General features: G+C 41.3%; 1 protein-coding gene across 1 annotated transcript in view; it reads left to right on the plus strand.

The window, feature by feature from the left end:
* Positions 1-21,239, plus strand: part of USP34 (ubiquitin specific peptidase 34) — a 1,009,100-nt gene that overhangs the window by 428,096 nt on the left and 559,765 nt on the right. Inside the window, exons 23-24 of the mRNA XM_029593702.1 lie at positions 5,882-5,981; positions 6,130-6,289. Coding sequence (XP_029449562.1) covers positions 5,882-5,981; positions 6,130-6,289 — 260 coding nt within the window. The remainder of the gene's footprint in view (positions 1-5,881; positions 5,982-6,129; positions 6,290-21,239) is intronic.

A 21,239-nucleotide genomic window follows, 5' to 3' on the forward strand; every position in this document is an offset into this window, starting at 1 on the left:
TTTTTTATTGCGCTTCAATATCCACAAAGGTAATGTTTGCAACACATAGTCATTTGGGCAGGACAATCATTTTCACTAATTGGACTTTTCCATACCAGGAAATCGGAAGATATCGCCAGCTAGCTAACAATTTAATTGTCACAGCCAAGAGGGGAGTTATGTTAGCATGATATAATTGGGTGACATCATAGGGAATGTGAACAGTTAAATATATTAACTCTTCCGCCGCGCATTGTAAAGGAAACTCCCCTCTCCATCTAGTCCTCAGTCTCTTCGTCATATCCAATGCCGTTGACTTTCCTTGATTATATCGCAACCCTGATAAAGAAGCAAATTCCTGCAATACATTTACTAATCTTGGTAAGGATCCCATTGGCTGAGACAGCACCACTAAAAGGTCATCTGCAAATAAAGCAGTCTTCACCTCTTAGAACCGCATCAAATCTCTGCACTATCCCCATTAGTGAGCAAACACCTAGCTAGTGGTTCCATACTAAGGATACATAAATGAGAGAGGGGACATTCCTGCTTGGTACCTTGCTCAAGAGAAAAGAATTCTGAAGTTAACCTGTTAACAGTCACTGCTGCCAAAGGAGCTCTATATAACAAACGTAACATTTCAACAAACTGGCCTTGAAAAACCGTAGAGATGGAACACATCAAACAAATAGTCCCAATTTAAATGGTCAAAAGCTTTTTCTATGTCAAAACTTACTAACAACGGAGCATCATTTTGCTATTGCCATTTATTAATCCAGCTAAAATTCTTCATACATTCATTGCCGCCATGCATCCAGACATAAAACCCACCTGTTCTGGGGATATCAATCTCGGCAACAACAGTATCAATCTATTTGCCAGCATCTTGGCACAAATTTTGATATCTGTATTCAAAAGAGGTATTGTTATATATGAGTCAGGATTTTGCAAACCATGCCCTTTTTTCAGCATGATTGTGATAAAAATCCTCTTGCTTCATTCCAGGCATCCTATCAGATTGCACCATCCTCTGGAATAAACATTCCAAAGGGGGTGCAACCTTGAAGCGAAGAATTTTGAAAAATTCAGCTGTAAAGCCTTCAGGTCCTGGAGCTTTATGATTTTTTAGATGGTTGATGACCTCCAATATTTCTTCTTTTGTAATAGGCCGATTAAGATGCCCTAGCTCCTCATTTCCCAGCTTTGGAAATTATAATCCCTCACAAAAAGAAGTTAGTGTAATCGAGCTTGGACTCCCTTTGGTATGCAGGTTGGCTTAAAAATTCCTCAAAATAAGTATCTGTTTGTCCAAACCTTTTTTAAATGTAGTTATAATAACCGCTTTCACCACATCCTCTGCCAGTGAATTCCAGAGTGTAATTATGCAGAGTAAAAAAAAATATTTTCTGTTATTAGTTTTAAATTTATAACTTAGTAATTTCAGTGTGTCCCCTAGTCTTTGTACCTTTTGAAAGGGTAAACAACGGATACAAGTTTTATTGTTTCATTCCACTCACTATTTGATAGACCTCTATATAGTGTCTCTTCGCCAAGCTAGAGAGTCCTAACCCCTCTAGCCTTTCCTCATAGGGGAATAGTTCCATCCCCTTTATCATTTTGGTCACCCTTTTCTGTTCTTTTTCTAATTCTGCTATGTCTTTTTTGAGTTGTGACCAGAACTGCGCACAGTACTCAAGATGAGGTTGCACCATGGAGTGAGTGATACAGAGACATGATATTCTCTGTTTTATTCTCCATGCCTTTCCTAATAATTCCTAGCATTCTATTTGTTTTCTTGGCTGCTGCTGCACACTGAGCAGAAGATTTCAATGTGTTATCAACAATAACACCTAGATCCTTTTCCTGAATGGTGACACTTAATGTGGTGCCTTGCACTATATAGTTTAAATTTGTTACTCTTCTATAAGTGCTTCACTTTGTATTTGTCCACATTAAATTTAATTTTCTGTTTGCATGCCCAGTGTCTCAGTTTTTCAAGGTCCTTTTGTAATTTCTCACAATCTTCTTGTGATTTAACAACTTTGAATAATTTTGTATCGTTGGAACATTTGAGTATCTCACTTGTTTATAAATGTTAAAAAGCAGTGGTCCCAGAACTGATCCCTGGGGCACTCCACTATTCACCTTTCTCCATTGAGAAAATGTACCATTTAGCCCTACTCTCTGTTTTCTATCTTTTAACCAGTTCCCAATCCACAGTAGGACACTGCCCCCAGCCCGTGATTAATCTTCCAGTGTTCTTTCTGAAAACACACACATCCTCGATAGAGCAAAATCTTCATACCTTGGACATTGAAGAGCTTTATTTTTTGGTTTTGAAAGAACAAAATCCTTCAGAAAATCTGTGTAATTATTTCTTTTGTTTTCAGTTAACAATCAAGAGCGTCCAGTTAAAAAGCAGACTTTATCTCCTTTTGTTACCCTAAAGCAGGAATTCCTCTTCCATATAAAGTCATGGCACATCAAGTAAGAGCAACTGCTTTTTCAATAGCTCACTCAGTAGCTCTACTGAAGACATCTGCAAAGGAGCTCAGTAGTCTACCATTCACACTTTTACAAAGCACTACTGTTTAGAGCATGATTCATGCAATGGGAGCCGCTTTGGGCAAATAGTTCTTCAGAAGTTATTTTAACAGCTTCAACTCTCATTTCTCCTACAGGTTGCATAAAAAAAGAGCATAAACTATAGAACTTATACGATATATTTTATGCAGCCCTTAGCTGGGCAGTCTCCATTTGTGTGGCTGTTTGTTCCTGCTTGTCCATGGAGAAAGCTGTTGCTTACTTGTGACAGGTGTTCTCTGTGGAAAGTAGAACTAATTAGCCACACAACCCCACTCACCACCTGGAGTTGAAACTCATCTATGAAATAACTTTGAGGACTCACGTGGGGATGGCAGCACGGGAGCTTCCCCGCATGCTCATAAAATCTTTTCAGTCTTTAGAAGCTGAGAGAGAGCCTTTTCCGTGTTGGCGCTGTCTGATATCACCCTATTTTTTGTGACTGATTTGTTCTGCTTTCCACAGAGAACTCATTTTACAGGTAAGCAATTTTACTTTTTGTCTAGAACCTTGAGACCTCATTAGCAATTAAAGGGGATGTCTGCTTTATGATTAATATATTGATTAAAGGACCCTTCAATTTTGCTTTATATTTTTTGTAAAATTGTCCAGGAATTAAACACAAAATATGACATACATTAATGAAAATAAAGATGTAGATATTCAAAAGAAAGCCCACTAGGAAAGTTAGCCAGGTAAACTTATCAGGCTAACTTAGCCAGGATATTCTGCACCATAGCTGTGCCCCTAAATATTCCCAGATATTTTTAGAATTAGCCAGATAAATTTATCTGACATGTAACAAAAAAAAGCCTGCTCAAAATAGATAAAGGCAAGGGGGGGGGGGGGGTCCAAAACTGACTTCACCCCCCTTCCCCTGGGGCCATACTGGAGGCAGCCCCAACATCCTAAATGGATAAAATATAAATGCAATGTTCACATGACAATGGCACTCCCACCAATCCCCCAACCCTGTCAAAATTCAATAAAGTATATTCTCCATAAGAATATAAGAAATTGCCATGCTGGATCAGACCAAGGGTCCATCAAGTCCAGCATTCTGTTTCCATCAGTGGCCAAACCAGGCTACAAGAACCTGGCAGGTACCCAAACACTAAGAAGATCCCATGCTACTGATGCCAGTAGTAGCAGAGGCCATTCCCTAAGACAACTTGATTAATAGCAGTTAATGGACTTCTCCAAGAACTTATCCAAACCTTTTTAAACCCAGCTACACTGACTGCATTAACCACATCCTCTGGCAACAAATTCCAGAGCTTAATTGTAAGTTGAGTGAGAGAATTTTCTATGATTAGTTTTAAATGTGCTACTTGGTAACTTCATGAAGTGCCCCCTAGTCCTTCTATTATCCGAAAGTGTAAATAAACGATTTACATCTACCCGTTCTAGACCTCTCATGATTTTAAAGACCTCTATCATATCCCCCCCTCCGCTGTCTCTTCTCCATCTCCTCCGGTGCTTTTCAATATATATATATATATATAAATGATCTGGAAAGGAATACGACGAGTGAGGTTATCAAATCTGCAGATGATACAAAATTATTCAGAGTAGTTAAATCACAAGCAGACTGTGATGCATTACAGGGAGGACCTTGCAAGACTGGAAGATTGGGCATCCAAATGGCAGATGAAATTTAATGTGGACAAGTGCAAGGTGTTGCATATAGGGAAAAAAAACCCTTGCTGTAGTTACACGATGTTAGGTTCCATATTAGGAGCTACCACCCAGGAAAAAGATCTAGGCATCATAGTGGATAATACTTTAAAATCGTCGGCTCAGTGTGCTGCAGCAGTCAAAAAAGCAAATAGAATGTTAGGAGTTATTAGGAAGGGAATGGTTAATAGAACGGAAAATGTCATAATGCCTCTGTATCGCTCCATGGTGAGACCGCACCTTGAATATTGTGTACAATTCTGGTCGCCGCATCTCAAAAAAGATATAGTTGCGATGGAGAAGGTACAGAGAAGGGCAACCAAAATGATAAAGGGGATGGAACAGCTCCCCTATGAGGAAAGGCTGAAGAGGTTAGGGCAGTTCAGCTTGGAGAAGAGACGGCTGAGGGGGGATATGATAGAGGTCTTTAAGATCATGAGAGGTCTTGAACGAGTAGATGTGACTCGGTTATTTACACTTTCGAATAATAGAAGGACTGGGGGGCATTCCATGAAGTTAGCAAGTAGCACATTTAAGACTAATCGGAGAAAATTCTTTTTTACTCAACGCACAATAAAGCTCTGGAATTTGTTGCCAGAGGAGGTGGTTAGTGCAGTTAGTGTAGCTGGGTTCAAAAAAGGTTTGGATAAGTTCTTGGAGAAGTCCATTAATGGACTTCTCCTCCAAGGGACTTAGGGAATTGCCACTGCTATTAATTGCATCAGTAGCATGGGATCTTCTTAGTGTTTGGGTAATTGCCAGGTTCTTGTGGCCTGGTTTTGGCTTCTGTTGGAAACAGGATGCTGGGCTTGATGGACCCTTGGTCTTGACCCAGCATGGCAATTTCTTATGTTCTTATGTTCTTAATATGTACTACAAAGGAGTTCATTGTAATAGGGGAGGGAATCTTAGGCAGGGCTATGCAAAATATCATGTATATTGAGTGATATCTCCATGATAGGGCTATATCACATGATAAGCAGCAAATATCATGCGATAAACAGTGTTTAATGCGTGTTAGATTCCTACCGCAGCTTGATGCATGTCTCAATTAGCTGGATAAGTCTAAATATTGCTACTTATCCAGCTGAATTGACTAAGTAGCTCCTCCCAGTTCTTCTCCCACCCACCACTTAGCTGGCTAATTACTTAGCTGGATAAGTAGTTATCTGGCTAAGTGGTGGCCGCTGAACACAGACTGATAATCTGGCTAAGAGGTGGCATCTTGACTAAGTTGGAACTTACCTTAAAGGTCTTTAGAAGTATTGTTTCCATATCTTTCAGGTCAAATATTTTAGTTAATGGTGAAGAACAAATATAGGCTTTAAATTTTTGAGTTGTTAATGGGAAAGAGCACAACAAGCTACAGTGGCCAAATAGAAACACCATTTTACAAATTTATGTGCAATGCACAAACTTTGTGTCAGTTTCAAAATGTTATTTGCCATGAGCAGGACTGCATTTTTAATCTACTCGTAGTTGCTGTTCAACATTTAATCGGAGCCTATTACAAATTTAAAGAATACAGATCACAACTGAAAATTGGTAAAATGCAATTAGTGTTATTTTACAAACAGAGTAAAAAACTGAAAATGCTTATGCTGAACTGCTCTCACAAAGAGGTTTTCATTTTGTCCATCAGTTATGTGGTATGGATCAATTCTGGGGGATTGCTTTAAGAGCACAGTCTGGTGATGTCAGTCGAGCTGCTATCCAGTATATCAACTCCTATTATATAAATGGTAAGGATCTTGCTGATAAAGGTTTTGGAAAAACATTGTACAAAATATTTTTCTGTTCTTGAATAGCAATAAAGTACAGTGATTAACAGTGGTTAATAATGAGTTGTCTTTTGTCTTTCTCTTTTTGTTTTGGAATGTTTGCATGCAGGTAAAACAGGTCTGGAAAAAGAACAAGAATTTATTAGTAAGTGTATGGAGAGCCTTATGATAGCTTCTAGTAATCTTGAATATGACTCTCAGTCAAGCCTCACCATTATAGAAAGGGGACTTCTGATGCTAAAAACACACTTGGAAGCTTTTAGAAGAAGGTAAAAATTTTTATAATATAAATTACAAAATAAAACTTGGAATTTGACAGTGATTATTATGAAGTTTATTTTTAATTTAGAAGTTAATCCACATTAATGTTCATAAAATATGCCAGATTGGTAGCACAGAAAACAAGTCATCCATTTATTGTTTGAACCAGTATACAAACGGAAATGCTAGTGTGTTCATGCCAGCCAGTGGCACACCATCTCTAATAATAAGTCACTTGATCTGTTGTGTACTGAGTAGGTAGATATTCTCTCTAGCACCAGAATTTTAAGATTTTATGCCATTAGAAGGTGATGCAGCCTCTAGAAACCAGCTGCCTCACTTCCTTTTGTGCTACCAGTCATCCTTTTCAAGCTCTTTTGCTGCCAACAGATTTTTCTCCATCTCCCTTCTAGTGTTTTTGTCACAGGCTGTTAGTGGTTATTTCTTTTTTGACAATTTTTCACATCAGCTGCTTCGCTGGTCAGTTATGAGCACCAGTTGAAATTCATTTTTCTCCATTTTAATTTTTCTTAAAATATTTTTCTTTCTTGTTTTAATTTACATTGTTTTGCCAACTTGTCAAAAAAGACTAAGCCCAGCTGTAAGGTAGACAACCCCTAGGATTTAGGGAAACAGCTCAGACTGTTCAGACTGTGCTCAGGCTGTTGGCACAGCTGCTTTGACCTCTGTTGAATGCCTCAGGAAAGGATCATTGAGTTTGTGCACTTCAGAATGTCTTTTGCTTTGACAAGTTTGAAGTATTTGATGCATGAATGAAGACAATGATATTCTGTACCCATGATGCACAAGTCTGAGGGCTCACATATGGTATATGTTGGCAGATAAAGACCCAGTGGTCCATCCGGTTTGCTCAGCAAGTTGTTTACAGTAGTAACTGATGTTCTGTTAAGGATAGTAACTGCTGCTCCATATAGTTACTCCCATTTAGAAATTTTTCACCTAAAGTTAAAAATGCTACCCTTTTTCTTCTTTTCCATCTTCTAGCCATTAGGGATTCTCTGTGTTTATCCCACAACTTTTAGGATTCCTTTCCACATGATGTTTGCTTTTCTGTACTCCACAGTGGCTACATCCTCCCTGGTTAGGTTCAAGTTCCTTTAGAATGAGCAGGTCTCCAGCAGTTTGAGGGGGTCCCTTATCCTTTGTGAATTTCAAAATCCCTCTTTGGAGCTTTCAGAATAGTCAGTGCCATCTGGCCTCAGTACTCTGTGTGCATAGTCTGTGTTGAAGCCTCTATAGGAGCTTTGAAACTTGACTGGAAGCGGATGCTTTCTATTTCACAGGGAGTTGTATTATGGGTTTCTTCAAATGTGGTATAGATTGAAGCATTTGCTAATGCAGGCATTTGAGGGCCTTTGACTATTAATTCTCATGGAGATTGAGTCATTCCTAGTTGAGTCTTGAATTCTGCCACTGTAAGGCTAGTCCTGTTACATGGTCTGTTGAACCTACTGCTTTTTGCAAGTGTTTTCTGGTGATTGTGGTTCAATTAAGCTACCATTCTGATGGGGACCTATCCACAGGTTCCTAATAGAAAATAGTGTTCCCTGTGAACCTTTCTTAGAGGAAATGGGTTTTAGAATTCCACCTGAGGATGCATTCAGAAAATGGTGAATAACATTCTCTTTCAGTTGGAAAGATGTAAGGTCTCCAGACTTGACAAGATTGGATTCTTGCAGCTTGTTACCCCTAAGGATTTATTGGTATGTCTAACATAGCAAAGAGTTTAGAAGTTGCTTGGCCAGATTTGAGCATTGGAGATGGCCAGGAGTCCAATGGTGTGGTACTACTTCCAGACCCTGGGGTCCATGGCGCCAGCCTTGGACCTAGTACTGTGGGCAAAGAGTGCATATGCTCTTCAAAGGACATTGCTCTCCAGGTGGAATCTTCAGTTCTGTTGGGCTCAGTAGACCCCCAAAGAAGCAAGCTGGACCATTGACTACCTGGAAGCTAGGGGGATTCGATTGACTCTCCTCAAATTTATGCCTCGGTTAGTGGGGGTGCAGTCAAGGTGATGTCTGACAACGCCATGGTGGCAGCATATATAAATTATCAAGGAGGAACCCAATGTCCTCAAGTGTCATTAGAGATAGACTTACATCTTCCTTAGGTGGAAAGAAATTTACAGTCTTTGCCAGTGTCTCACATAAAAGGTACGGACAATGTTCAGGTGGGTTACCTAAGTCGCAGTGTCCATAGACCCAGGGGAATGGTCCCTCTCTCAAAGGGACTTGATTGTAGTCAAATAGACTCTGTCATAATTAGAGCTGATGGTGTCGGGCCAGAATGCAAAGGTGGGCAGATTTTACAGCTAAAAGGGACACTTGTTTATCCAGGATTGATGCTCTAGTGCAGAAGTAAGCAACAGAGGCATCTTTAAATGTTTTTCCTCCTTGGCTCATCTATGGGCAGACTACTTCAGAGGATTGCTGGGTATTCCAGGCTAGTGATCCTGGCCGCTCCAGATTGGCTTCATTGGCTGAGATATACGGATCTCTGGCATTTGCTGTGTGGCAGCCCTCTGAAGTTTCCCTCTCACAAGGAGTTATTTTGTCAGGGTATAGTGTTTCACGAGGATCTGGATCATTTTTGTCTGTTTGGCCCTGAGACTTCATGATTCATAAAAAAAAGTTATTCTCAGGCAGTAATGGCTATGCTCCTGAAGGCTAGAAAATTCTTCACTTCCTTAGCTTGTGTGGATTTGGAGAGTTTTTGAGGATTGGTGCTCTGGTCTTCAGTGTGCTCCTGGGAATGCGCCATTTGCTTTGGTTCTGGAATTTTTGCAGGAAGGTCTCTCTAAAGGCTTGACTCTTCATACATTGAAAGTACAAGTAGTGTCTTCTCTTGCTATAGAGATTGTATTCAAGGGAGACCACTGTCTTCTTATCCAGATGTTTCTAGATTCTTGATGGGTGTTAAGTGTTTTAGACCTCTGCTCTGGATTCCGGTTTCACTTTGGAGTCTGAACTTAATTTTATTCTTTTTGCTAGGACTGCAGTTTGCTCCTCTGAAGGCTATTTCTTTATGATGGTTCACGTTGAAATGATCTTTCTGTTTGTTTGGTCTTTCTGTTTGTTTGGCTTGGAGACTGTCAATTGCAAGTGTTCTTGTAGGGAGCTTTTTTTATTGGTTGCCAAAGAAAAGGTCCAGATTCGTACGGTTCTCTCCTTTCTATTGAAAGTTTTGGAATGTCATTTAAGCCAATACGTTTCCTTGCCTTCATTTAGCAGGCAGGCAGATTCTTAAGACTATGTGCTTCTTCATATTTTAGAAATGAGGAGACCTCTTTTTAGGTATCTCAAGGCCGCTAGTGCCTTCAGGTGATGTGATCCTCTTTTTGTGCTATATGGGGGTCATGAAGAAGTGACGTGGTGTGATGAATTAAATTTACAGTATCACAGCTTATGTGATTTCCAGTGCTCCTTTGTCAAAGCAGGTATGGGGATCTCTCCACTAGGATGCAGACTGCTTCATAAGTGGAGTTGCAGTTGGTCTCTTCTTTGGAGATCTGTGAAGTGGTGACTTGGTTGTCAATGCATACTTTTCCTAAGTATTACCAGATAGGATGTCTTGGCTAGAGAGGAATCCTTCTTCACTTTAGCAGTTTTGCATGGGGCTTGGGCAGCATTCCGCCTTATTTATCTGGACTGGTCTGACTGGATGAAGAGTAAGGTGAAATTACTTCCTTTCAATGTATATATAGATGATCTGGAAAGGAATACGACGAGTGAGGTTATCAAATTTGCGGATGATACAAAATTATTCAGAGTAGTTAAATCACAAGCGGATTGTGATACATTACAGGAGGACCTTGCAAGACTGGAAGATTGGGCATCCAAATGGCAGATGAAATTTAATGTGGACAAGTACAAGGTGTTGCATATAGGGAAAAATAACCTTTGCTGTAGTTACACGATGTTAGGTTCCATATTAGGAGCTACCACCCAGGAAAAAGATCTAGGCATCATAGTGGATAATACTTTAAAATTGTCGGCTCAGTGTGCTGCAGCAGTCAAAAAAGCAAATAGAATGTTAGGAATTATTAGGAAGGGAATGGTTACTAGAACGGAAAATGGTCATGCCTCTGTATCGCTCCACGGTGAGACTGCACCTTGAATACTGTGTACAGTTCTGGTCGCCGCATCTCAAAAAAGATATAGTTGCGATGGAGAAGGTACAGAGAAGGGCAACCAAAATGATAAAGGGGATGGAACAGCTCCCCTATGAGGAAAGGCTGAAGAGGTTAGGGCAGTTCAGCTTGGAGAAGAGACGGCTGAGGGGGGATATGATAGAGGTCTTTAAGATCATGAGAGGTCTTGAACGAGTAGATGTGACTCGGTTATTTACACTTTCGAATAATAGAAGGACTAGGGGGCATTCCATGAAGTTAGCAAGTAACACATTTAAGACTAATTGGAGAAAATTCTTTTTCACTCAACGCACAATAAAGCTCTGGAATTTGTTGCCAGAGGAGGTGGTTAGTGCAGTTAGTGTAGCCTGGTTCAAAAAAGGTTTGGATAAGTTCTTGGAGGAGAAGTCCATTAATGGCTATTAATCAATTATACTTAGGGAATAGCCACTGCTATTAATTGCATCAGTAGCATGGGATCTTCTTAGTGTTTGGGTATTTGCCAGGTTCTTGTGGCCTGGTTTTGGCCTCTGTTGGAAACAGGATGCTGGGCTTGATGGACCCTTGGTCTGACCCAGCATGGCAATTTCTTATGTTCTTAATAATTTCTGTTCCTTGAATACAGTCAGACCAGTCCAGGATCCTCCCTATGTTGCCAGTATCTTTCAGTGTATTGTATGTCTTATGTCTTGCAGAGGATTATTTTTGCAGGCAGATAAGCAGAGTTGGGAAACATAATGGATGTGTATACTTTGCGCAGATGAGTTCTTTTTTATATCTGTTTGGAAACTCTTCCTTTATTTTTGTTTCCTTGTTCTTCTGCAAGTCCACAGGTTTGAAAAAACCCCATAATATGGTATGATGGTTGATTGTCCACAGTTAGTTTCTTAAAGGAATGTCAGGCTAGTGTCGGTATAGATATGCATAAGGGAAGACATCAGCGAGCCTGGATATCTGTCTCCAGTTGCTAGTTGGTGTGCATAACCCATTCATCTGGACGATCTGACAATATTCAAGGAAAGGAAATTATCAGGTAAGTAGTAATTTCACGTTTCTAAATTGGATTTGAATACCACAAGAAAGAGAGCAGGACATGCTAACTCAGGAAGTTTATTTCAGGAATACAGTAAAAGGTGAAAAGCCCAGAGTCCAGGAGTTGATGGTGAGCAGAAGGGCATATGCAGTAATATAGTAAATGACCAACAGATAAAGACCAAATGGCCCATCTAGTCTACCCAGCAGTAATTTTATGTGCATTTACCCAAAGTAGATAAAATTCTCACTTGGAAACAGACCTCTCAGTCCCATTATGTCCCCTTTAGAGTTGCAACTGACACTTTGTGAAGATTTCTCTGTGCTACCCTGGAAGCGCAATGCAGCCAAATCACTGCTGCCCTAGACTGCAAACATCATTCAGTGAACGATGTGCAATTCTCTCATCATTCTCTTGCCACTAAGGATCTTCTGTGGTTTATCCCATGCTTTCTTGAAGTCTGCCAATATCCATGTCTATGGCAGGCATCCACCACCCTCTCTGAAAAAACATACCTCGTGACATTCTTCCTGAATCTATCCGTTTGGAATTTCATATTGTTACTCCTAGTTCTACAGCTTCCTTTCCATTGAAGAAGCTTGGCTTTCTGTGAATTAATACCTTTCAGGTATTAAAATGTCTGTATCATATGCCCCCATCTTACCTCTCTTCTAGGGTATACATACTAAGTTCCTTCAGTCTCATCTCATAGGGCTTCCCGTACAAACCCTGCACCATTTTGGTTGCCCTTCTCTGGACCATCTTCAGACTTTCTATATCCTTTCTGAGATAACATCCTCCAGAAATAAACACAGTACTCCAGGTGAGGCTTCACCAATGACCTGTAAAGATTGACTTGCTTGATGTCCGGAGTTCATGAGGAAGGATGTAGGGAGAGAGAAGAGAAGATGAGTAATGAGGAGCAGCAGAGTGAATGCATTTATAGGTGAGTAAGAGAAGCTTGAACTGTATGTGGAAACGGACAGGGAGCCAATGTAATGACTTGAGAAGATGGGTTATATGGTCATAGCAACATTGAAGGAAGATAAGTTGTGCAGCTGAATTTTGAATAGCTTGCAGTGGAGAAAACCAGTTCAGTGGGAGGCCCACGAAGAGCAAATTGCAGTAGTCTAAGTGGGAGGTGATAAGAGAATATATGAGCATTTTGGTAGCATGCTTAGAAAATGAGGGATTGATTTTAACGATTTGTTAAAGAAAGAAACTATTATATCAAATAACAATTATTAAAAAAAAATAATAATAATAATTTTTAGCGTATAAACCCTCTGTATTCATATAAAATACTGCAACCTGAACCACATAATCAAGGATGTAACACTTGGAATGAAAAGACCTTCATATAATGTGCTTGCTGCATTGCAAATCAGAAACTAGCAGCAGTTGTTGCTGTTCCCTCGGTATAATCACCAGTCCTATATGTTACCCAAGACTTTTTTTTTTTAAGAAAACATTTTTCTTCAATTAAAACACTTATCTTTTGTGTTGTCAATGAGGGATTGCTGTCTGTGATGCAACTTGAATGAGAAATCTGAGGTTCGGTGTATTTACAGAGTCCACAGTTTTGTTCCCATCTGAGCTGGCGGATATTTGTATGACTTGTTGCTAGAAACTCTCAATAAACCAGACCCTCTTCAGGAGAATCAATCTCGCAGTCCTAAAAACAGCATTTTGTATAATCCCAGTACTTCACATTGTATACTGTATTTGCGACATGCTGAATCGCAACAGATTATTCTGCTGTGTTTTGTGATGAATGGATATAACCACGTTGCCATTGAAAATTGAAATCACGATGTCAAGAAAAGCTATAGATGTATTGCTGTGAACTTTTGTAAATTGCAAATGAGAGTCTAGCGAATGAATCCCACTGTGGAAAGATGCCAATTCATCAGGCGACCCCCCCCTGCCACAAACTCAACATATCTACGTAACGACACTAATTCCCCTTTTTTCTCCCCCGCTGTCAAAATGGAGAGCATCAATGGCAGGGGAGAAAAAAGGGGAATTGGATTCAGATGACAGCCAATGCTGGGCCCTGAATTTACGGTTCAGGGTACTGATAATGCAGACATTGAGGAAAAAGTGCTAAGTCCAAAAGCAAAGCATGTTCAAGCAGCAGCATTATATAAATTGTCGAGAAAACTGCTCACCCTGTAAAAATGTTGCTAGCAGTAATTTTGTTATGGGTTTGACAGTTTCTTGGTTTTGATTAATTTTACTACCCTTAACAAAAGGCTTCGGGGTAATCTGCACAGAGCAGCAGTTACTAGCATAAGAAACTTGATAGGCAGACTGGATGGACTATTTGGTCTTTTTCTGCCAACATTTCTATGTTACTGCCAATGAGAAGAATAAATACATTTTTCTTGAAATAATGTGACACACAGATTAGCGATAGAAAAAAGAAGCAACATGATTTAGCAGTGTTTTGGATGTGCATAGAGTGGAGGTGAGCAACATCCAGAAATGAAAAAAAGAGGGTTTTGGGGGAATAAATAAGTTCCATTTTGGTCATATTTTTAAGGTGGTAGCAGGATGTCCAGGCGGTAATGTCACATAATCATTTGAAACCTTCCATCAAAGACCTTGCTTGTGTTGTTTGATGTTAATGTGATACTTAATAAACTAATGAAAATCTTGTTTGACCCACTGAGCTGTTGTGAACTCAAAAACTTGACCTGGAAAGTTGTATTATTAGTGGTGCTTGTTTATAGGGCAATTTTCAAAGCATTTCCAGATGTAAAACAATGTTTTACGTGTGGAAATGGGGGTCTTTGAAAATGACATTTTTCAGTGTGTAAAAGTATGCACATAGTGCCAGTACACAAATACTTTAATACACAAAGAACAGAGACATTCTTGGGGGTGGAGTCTGTAATGAAGGCTATAAGAACAACAAACAGTAACACAACATGTGCAAAGTTTTTGCTGGAAAACGTAACCAAGAGATAGCAGGTGCCAGACAAAGTATATACTGTTTCCTACTCAATTTTCAAAGGCAACCTTTTCCCTTTGAAAATCAGCATAGGCTGCTAGTAAAAGTTCCTGCAGTCTTTAAACCTTCTGCTCACAGTTTGAAAGTTGCACTCAAGTCTATATAGAATATCAAGCCTTTAGTGACTGATCAACCACGTACAAAAATTTTACAAAAACATAGTGTTCTGTGCACATCCAGAGTTCCTTCCATTTGTTTCTTTATGCTAATGGGGGTAGGGAAGGCAGGAGAAACAGCCATCCTCAAAGTAAGAAGCCTCTTACCTTCTGTCTGGAACAGACTAAAACCATTGGAATATATACTAATCATACTTATTTTTACCCTAGTAATCCTGGTTTTCCCATAGGCAAACATACAATTTTTGATTGGATAGCCCAGCATTTCCCAACTGCTGTGCTGTGGTTGAAGGGCAGGTATGCCGTGACTGCAATCTTCACTTTTTATTTCCCTTGCTTGCAAGAAGTTCTCCACCAGCAGTGGGGAGTTGAAAAGCAGCGCTTATCTGCGGGTGATCTTGCTTTCTCCTCTGCCAGCTTTCCTCTGTAATAGAAACTGCATTGGCCTTGTAAGCTTGCCAGGTCTGCTGGCCCCATGCAGTTCGGATTGCAGATGGTAGTCAGCAAAGGAGGAGGAAGCATTACCAGATAAGTACTGCTTAGACTTCTACTGGTTTTAGGACAGGGTAGGCATAAGGGTACAGCTGAATTTGCCATAATTTGCAATAATAATGGGCGATTTCAATTTCCCAATATTGACTGCGTAAGTGAAACATCAGGGCATGCTAGAGAGATAAAGTTCCTGGATGGAATAAAGGACAGTTTTATGGAGCAAATGGTTCAGGAGCCAACAAGAGAGGGAGCAATTTTAAATCTAATTTTCAGTGGAGCGCAGGATTTGGTGAGAGAGGTAATGGTGGTGGGGCCATTTGGCAATAGTGATCATAATATGATCAAATTTGAATTAATGACTGGAATGGGGACAGTATGTAAATCCATGGCTCTAGCGCTAAACTTTCAAAAGGGAAACTTTGACAAAATGAGAAAAATAGAAAAAAAACTGGAAGGTGTAGCTACAAAGGTAAAAAGTGCAACAGGGATGGACACTGTTGAAAAAAAAAAAAATCCTAGAAGCACGTATGCCATGCATTAAGAAGGGGGGGTGGGGGGGGAGGAAGGTAAAACAATTATCGGCATGGTTAAAAGGTGAGGTGAAAGAGGCTATTTTAGCCAAAAGATCTTCATTCAAAAATTGGAAGAAGGATCCATCAGAAGAAAATAGGATAAAGCATAAGCATTGGCAAGTTAAATTTAAGACATTGAGAGACTAAGAGAAAATTTGAAAAGAAGTTGACCATAGAGGCAAAAACTCACAATAAAAACTTAAAAATATGTCTGAAGCAGAAAGCCTGCAAGGCAGTTGGTTGGACCATTGCATGATCAAGGGGTTAAAGGGGCACTTACAGAAGATAAGGCCATCGTGAAAAGATTAAACAATTTGCTTCAGTGTTTATTAAAGATGATATTGGTGAGAGACCTGTTCCAGAGAAGGTTTTCCTGGGTGATGATTCAGATTAACTCAACCCAATCACGGTGAACCTGGATGATGTGGTAGGCCTGATTGACCAACTGAAGAGTAGTAAATCACCTGGACCGGATGGTATACTCCCCAGGGTTCTGAAAAAAACTGAAAAATGAAATTTCAGACCTATTAGCAAAAATTTGTAACCTATCATTAAAATCATTCGATGTACCTGAAGATTGGAAGATGGCTTTATAACTCCGATATGTAAAAAGGGATCCAGGGGGTGATCCGGGAAACTATAGACCTGTGAGCCTGACTCAGTGCCGGGAAAAATCGTGGAAACTGTTATAAGAAATAAAATCACAAAACATTTAGATAGACATGGATTTACCCAAGGGAAGTCTTGCCTCACAAATCTACATTTTTTTGAAGGGGTGAATAAACACGTGGACAAAGGTGAACTGGTAAATGTGGTGTATTTGGATTTTCAGAAGGCATTCGACAAAGTCTCGCAAGAAAGGCTTCTAAGAAAACTAAAAAGACATGGGATTGGAGGTGATGTCCTTTTGTGGATTGCAAGTTGGTTACAGACAGGAAACAGAAAGTAGGATTAAATGGTCAGTTTTCACAGTGGAAAAAGGTAAACAGTGGAGTACCTCAGGGATCTGTACTGGGACCAATGCCTTTTAATATATTTATAAATGATCTGGAAAAGGGTACAACGAGTGAGGTGATCAAATTTGCGGATGACACAAAATTATGCAGAGTAGTTAAATCTCAAGCGGGTTGTGATGAATTACAGGAGGAACTTGCGAGACTGGAAGTTTGGGCTTCCAAATGGAAGATTAAATTTAATGTGGACAAGTGCAAAGTGTTGCATATGGAGAAAAATAACCCTTGCTGTAGTTACACAATGTAAGGTTCTATCTTAGGAGTTACCACCCAGGAAAGAGATCTAGGCATCCTAGTGTATGCAGTTCTGGTCACCGCATCTCAGAAAGGTTATAGCTGCACTGGAGAAAGTGCAGAGAAGGGTGACCAAAATAAGGGGCATGGAACGGCTGCCCTATGAGGAAAGGCTAAAGAAGGTTAGGGCTGTTCAGTTTGGAGAAGAGACGAGTTGGGGGGGGGGGGGGGGGGGGGGGGGGGGGATATAGAAGTCTACAAAATCATGAAAGGACTTGAACAAGTTAATGTAAATCGGTTACTCTTTCAGATAATAGAAGGACCAGGGGGCATTCCCTGAAGTTAGCAAGTAGCTCATTTAAAACAAATCAAAGACAATTACACTCAGCGCATAGTAAAGCTCTGGAATTCATTTCAGAGGATGTGGTTATAGCAGTTTGTGTAACTGGGCTTACAAAAGGTTTGGATAAATCCATAGATTGCTATGACAGTAACCAGCAATAATAGCTGGTGACTTGCCAGGTACTTGTGACTTGGATTGGCCACTGGTGGAAACAGGATACTGTGCCTTGTGGGACCCTTGGTCTGAACCATTATGGCATATCTTATGTTCTTATCTTATGTTCTTTTGGGGTGTGGGGGGAAAAGGAAAGGAAGGTGATGATGACAGAGGGGTGGGGAAGATGATGCCAGAGAGATGGAGGGAGAGGGAAGATTGTGATGATACCAGGGGTTGGGGAGAGAGGGCATAGGGTGATTATGCCAAAAATGCAGAATATATCATAATTACAATAAAACAGCAATAATCATAAGAATCATAAGAACTTAAGATTTGCAATGGGTGCAGAGCAGAACTAGGATTGTTCATATTATAACCCAAAGTTCAAAAAAATATATATTCAGATTCTGATGTCACCTCAGTAAAAGCAAAACAAACTTTCTCCACTGCCAAGCATTTTGTGAATTAATACAAACCTCTACAAAAATATAATAAAAACATCTAGAACCTTGCCATAACATAACAGTAACTCTCAGGTCTCAAACAGCAACCTTATATAAGAAAAGGCAGCAAGGCAAACATTACAGCAGGGCCTAGAACACTAATACGCCATCTACTGGACAAACAAGCCTGACTGCTACAAATCCCTACAGAGAAAACTACATGCTAGCTGAAATACTGCATCTCTATCACACATGTGCAACAAAGACAAACTAAGAAACTATAAATTAGAAACAGAAACATGCAGACAAGATTGAAATGGAAAATCCAAGAAACCAGACTCTGTGAACAGTGGCATACTGAAGAAAAAATAAAATATAAATGTATAAGAAATGCACCTTTCCAAAGATGGCATATTTCAATCCTTGAAACTCAAAATAATTTTTTTGAACCTTTGTTGTCTAATCTTATTTTTCTAATTAGCTGGTCATTGTCTTTTTTCTTTTTTCCCCTTGTCTGTCTTTTCCTAATTCCTTTTTCAAGGTCTCTTTTATTCTTTGCTCTTTCCTTCCTCCCTCATACAGGCCCCCACTCTCGCATGCAGGCTCTCACTCTTAAATTCTCTCTCATAGGCAGGTTCCCACTCCCAAACATACACAAGTTCTCATTCTTACATGCTCTCACATGCAGGCTCCCACTCCTAAATGCTTGCTATCTCACGCCCACATACTCTCTCTGACACACCCACACAGTCTCTCCATTACACACACACACACACTCTCTCTCTCTCTCTCTCTCTCCCATGCTTTCTCTCACCATACACACAGGTTTCTCACTCCTATCCAACAGGGCTTTCCCTCTCTCCTGGCTTCCTTGCTGCTCCAGGCCTCCTCTTCTTGGGCCGCATGGCATGAGCTCCGTAATGGCTCTGTGTTGGGCCGCGCGAGATGAGCTTTGTGACGGCCTGATGCTGGGCAACGCTGATTGAGTGGGCCACAGGCTTATGATGACGACCCCTGACCCCTGGGGAGATGATGCTTTGGAGTTGTCTTCGTGAAGGAAGTTTCCGTTTAAGGCCTTGACCTTTGCAGGGTTCGTGAGGGTGATGGCGAAAGCCATCCTATTTCACTTGTTAGTGGAGGAGGATGCCAGGCACAAAATGCTTGAGATCCTCCAGTTTGTGGAGCCTTCTAAAGAGATCATGGTGGTCCCGGTGCTAGAGATCCTTAAAGAGCTGCTACTGAGGATATGGGAACACCCCCTCACAGTGCCTCTCATTAATAAAAAGGTGGATGGGGGTCTACTTTCATCAAGAAAGCTGCTGGATTCAATAAGCATCAGCTACCCCTTCAGTCGGTTGTGGACGAATTTGCCCTCAAGAGGGCTAAGCATTCTCAGACCCATTCCTTGGTGCCCCTGGGGAAGGTCTATAGAGCGAGGGACACACTTGAGAGGAAGATGTTCCAGGGAGCCATGCTCATTGCTCGCATTGCTGCCTACCAGCTCTACATGAGCCAGTACTGGCGGGACATCTGTAAGGAGGTGCAGGAGGTGGCCAAGCAGCTGCCTCAACAGCAGCAGGACACCCTCATGTCGCTGGTTCATAAAGGGCTGGAGTATGGAAAACATGAGGACTGAGCGACCTACAATATTTTCGAGATGGCATTCAGAATATCTGCAGCGGGAATTTGTGCCCACAGAATGGTATTGCTGTGGGCCTAGGATCTCTGACCAGAGGTACAGGAACAACTCACAGATATGCTGAGTACTGGGGGGAATCTCTTCGGAGATAGAGTGAGGGATGCCGTGGCCCAACTTTGGAACCACCATGAAACCCTCCAAGAATTTTCCACCAGCACTGCAGACCCATCCTCCTCCTCTAGGAGGCCAGTGAGACAGGGACAAAGGAAGTCTTTTTTTTCCGCCAAAGGAAGTACTATCCTCTGCCTCCTCACGCCTGTCAAAACCATCAGGACTTCCACGGCCATCCCAGGCAGGAGAAAGCACCCAAACCGCAGCCAGCACCTGCCAACTCCAGGGAAGGGGTTTTGATTGGGTTTTAGGGTGTGTAGACCAGTCCGCCTGTACTGGGACAGTGGACTCTCCAGTCAGGGGCAGGCTGTGGTTCTTGGCAAACCAGTGGTTCAATATAACCTTGGACCAGTAGGTACTTTCCATCGTCCATCAAAGTACCAATTTGAACCTATTGGATGTCCCACCAAATTGCTCTCCATGCCCATTTTGGAGACCTGTATTGCATCCGGAGGTACTCCTAGTGGAGTTCTCCCTTTTAATGGCCAGAGCGGTTGAGCCCATACCACCAGGGCGAAGAGGGCAGTGATTCTACTCAAAGTACTTCCTGATTCCAAAGAGAACAGGAGGACTCCTTCTCATGCTAAACCTAAGGGCCTTGAACAAGTTTCTAAAAATAAAAGTTCAAGATGGTTTCCCTGGGCACCTTGATCTCCCCCCTTTTACCAAAAGGGGTCTGGTTATGCTCCCTTTATCTGAAGGATGCATACACTAACAGAGATCTTCTTTCTCAGGAAGTATCTCCAATTTGTAATGGGGAAAGCAGCACTTCCAGTTCCAGGTGTTGCCTTTCAGGCTAGCATCAGCCGCACGCGTCTTCACAAAAAGCCTGGCTGTGGTGGCAGCTTCTCCCTGCAGGCTGGGAATTCATGTTTTCCCTTATCTAGATGATTGGCTGTTCAAGAGCACATCTCTGGCAGTAGGTTCGTTATGAACTACCCGAAGTCCCATCTCAGCCTGTTACTTCAATTGGACTTCATAGGAGCCCTGCTAGACATGGTTCAGGCCATGGCCTTCCTGCCTCGTCAGAGGGCAGTCACCTTGATGACCATTACAGCAGAGATTCAGCAGAGCCAACAGGTGTCAGCTTGGCATATGTTGAGGCTGTTGGGCCACATGGCCACAACCGTCCCTGTCACTCCCTTGGCACATTTACACATGCGCAGAGCCCAGTGGACACAGAGATTGCTATGGCGCCAGGCCATTCAGAGCCTCCAGGATTGCATCTGAGTCACCCTGTCTCTCCGGGACTCATTGTCCTGGTGGCGGCTACTTTCAAATCTTGAATGAGGGATCTCTTTTCGATGTCCCCCTAGCCAAATTGTCTTAGCCATGGTTGATCCACCCTGGGGTGGGGAACTCTTGAAGTTGAGCTCAGCACCCAAGGTCTCTGGTCCACTCAGGGACACTCTTGTCAAATCAACTTCCTGGAGCTTCGGGCGATCAGCTACACACTAAGGGCTTTCAGAGATTGGCTGTGCAACAAAGTTGTCCTAATCCAGACCAACAACCAGGTAGCTATGTGCTATTTCAAAAAGCAGAGAGGCATGGGATCGTACTTCTATGTCAGGAAGTGGTCC

Source organism: Rhinatrema bivittatum, chromosome 3, assembly GCF_901001135.1.
Source record: "Rhinatrema bivittatum chromosome 3, aRhiBiv1.1, whole genome shotgun sequence".
NCBI classification, from domain to species: domain Eukaryota; kingdom Metazoa; phylum Chordata; class Amphibia; order Gymnophiona; family Rhinatrematidae; genus Rhinatrema; species Rhinatrema bivittatum.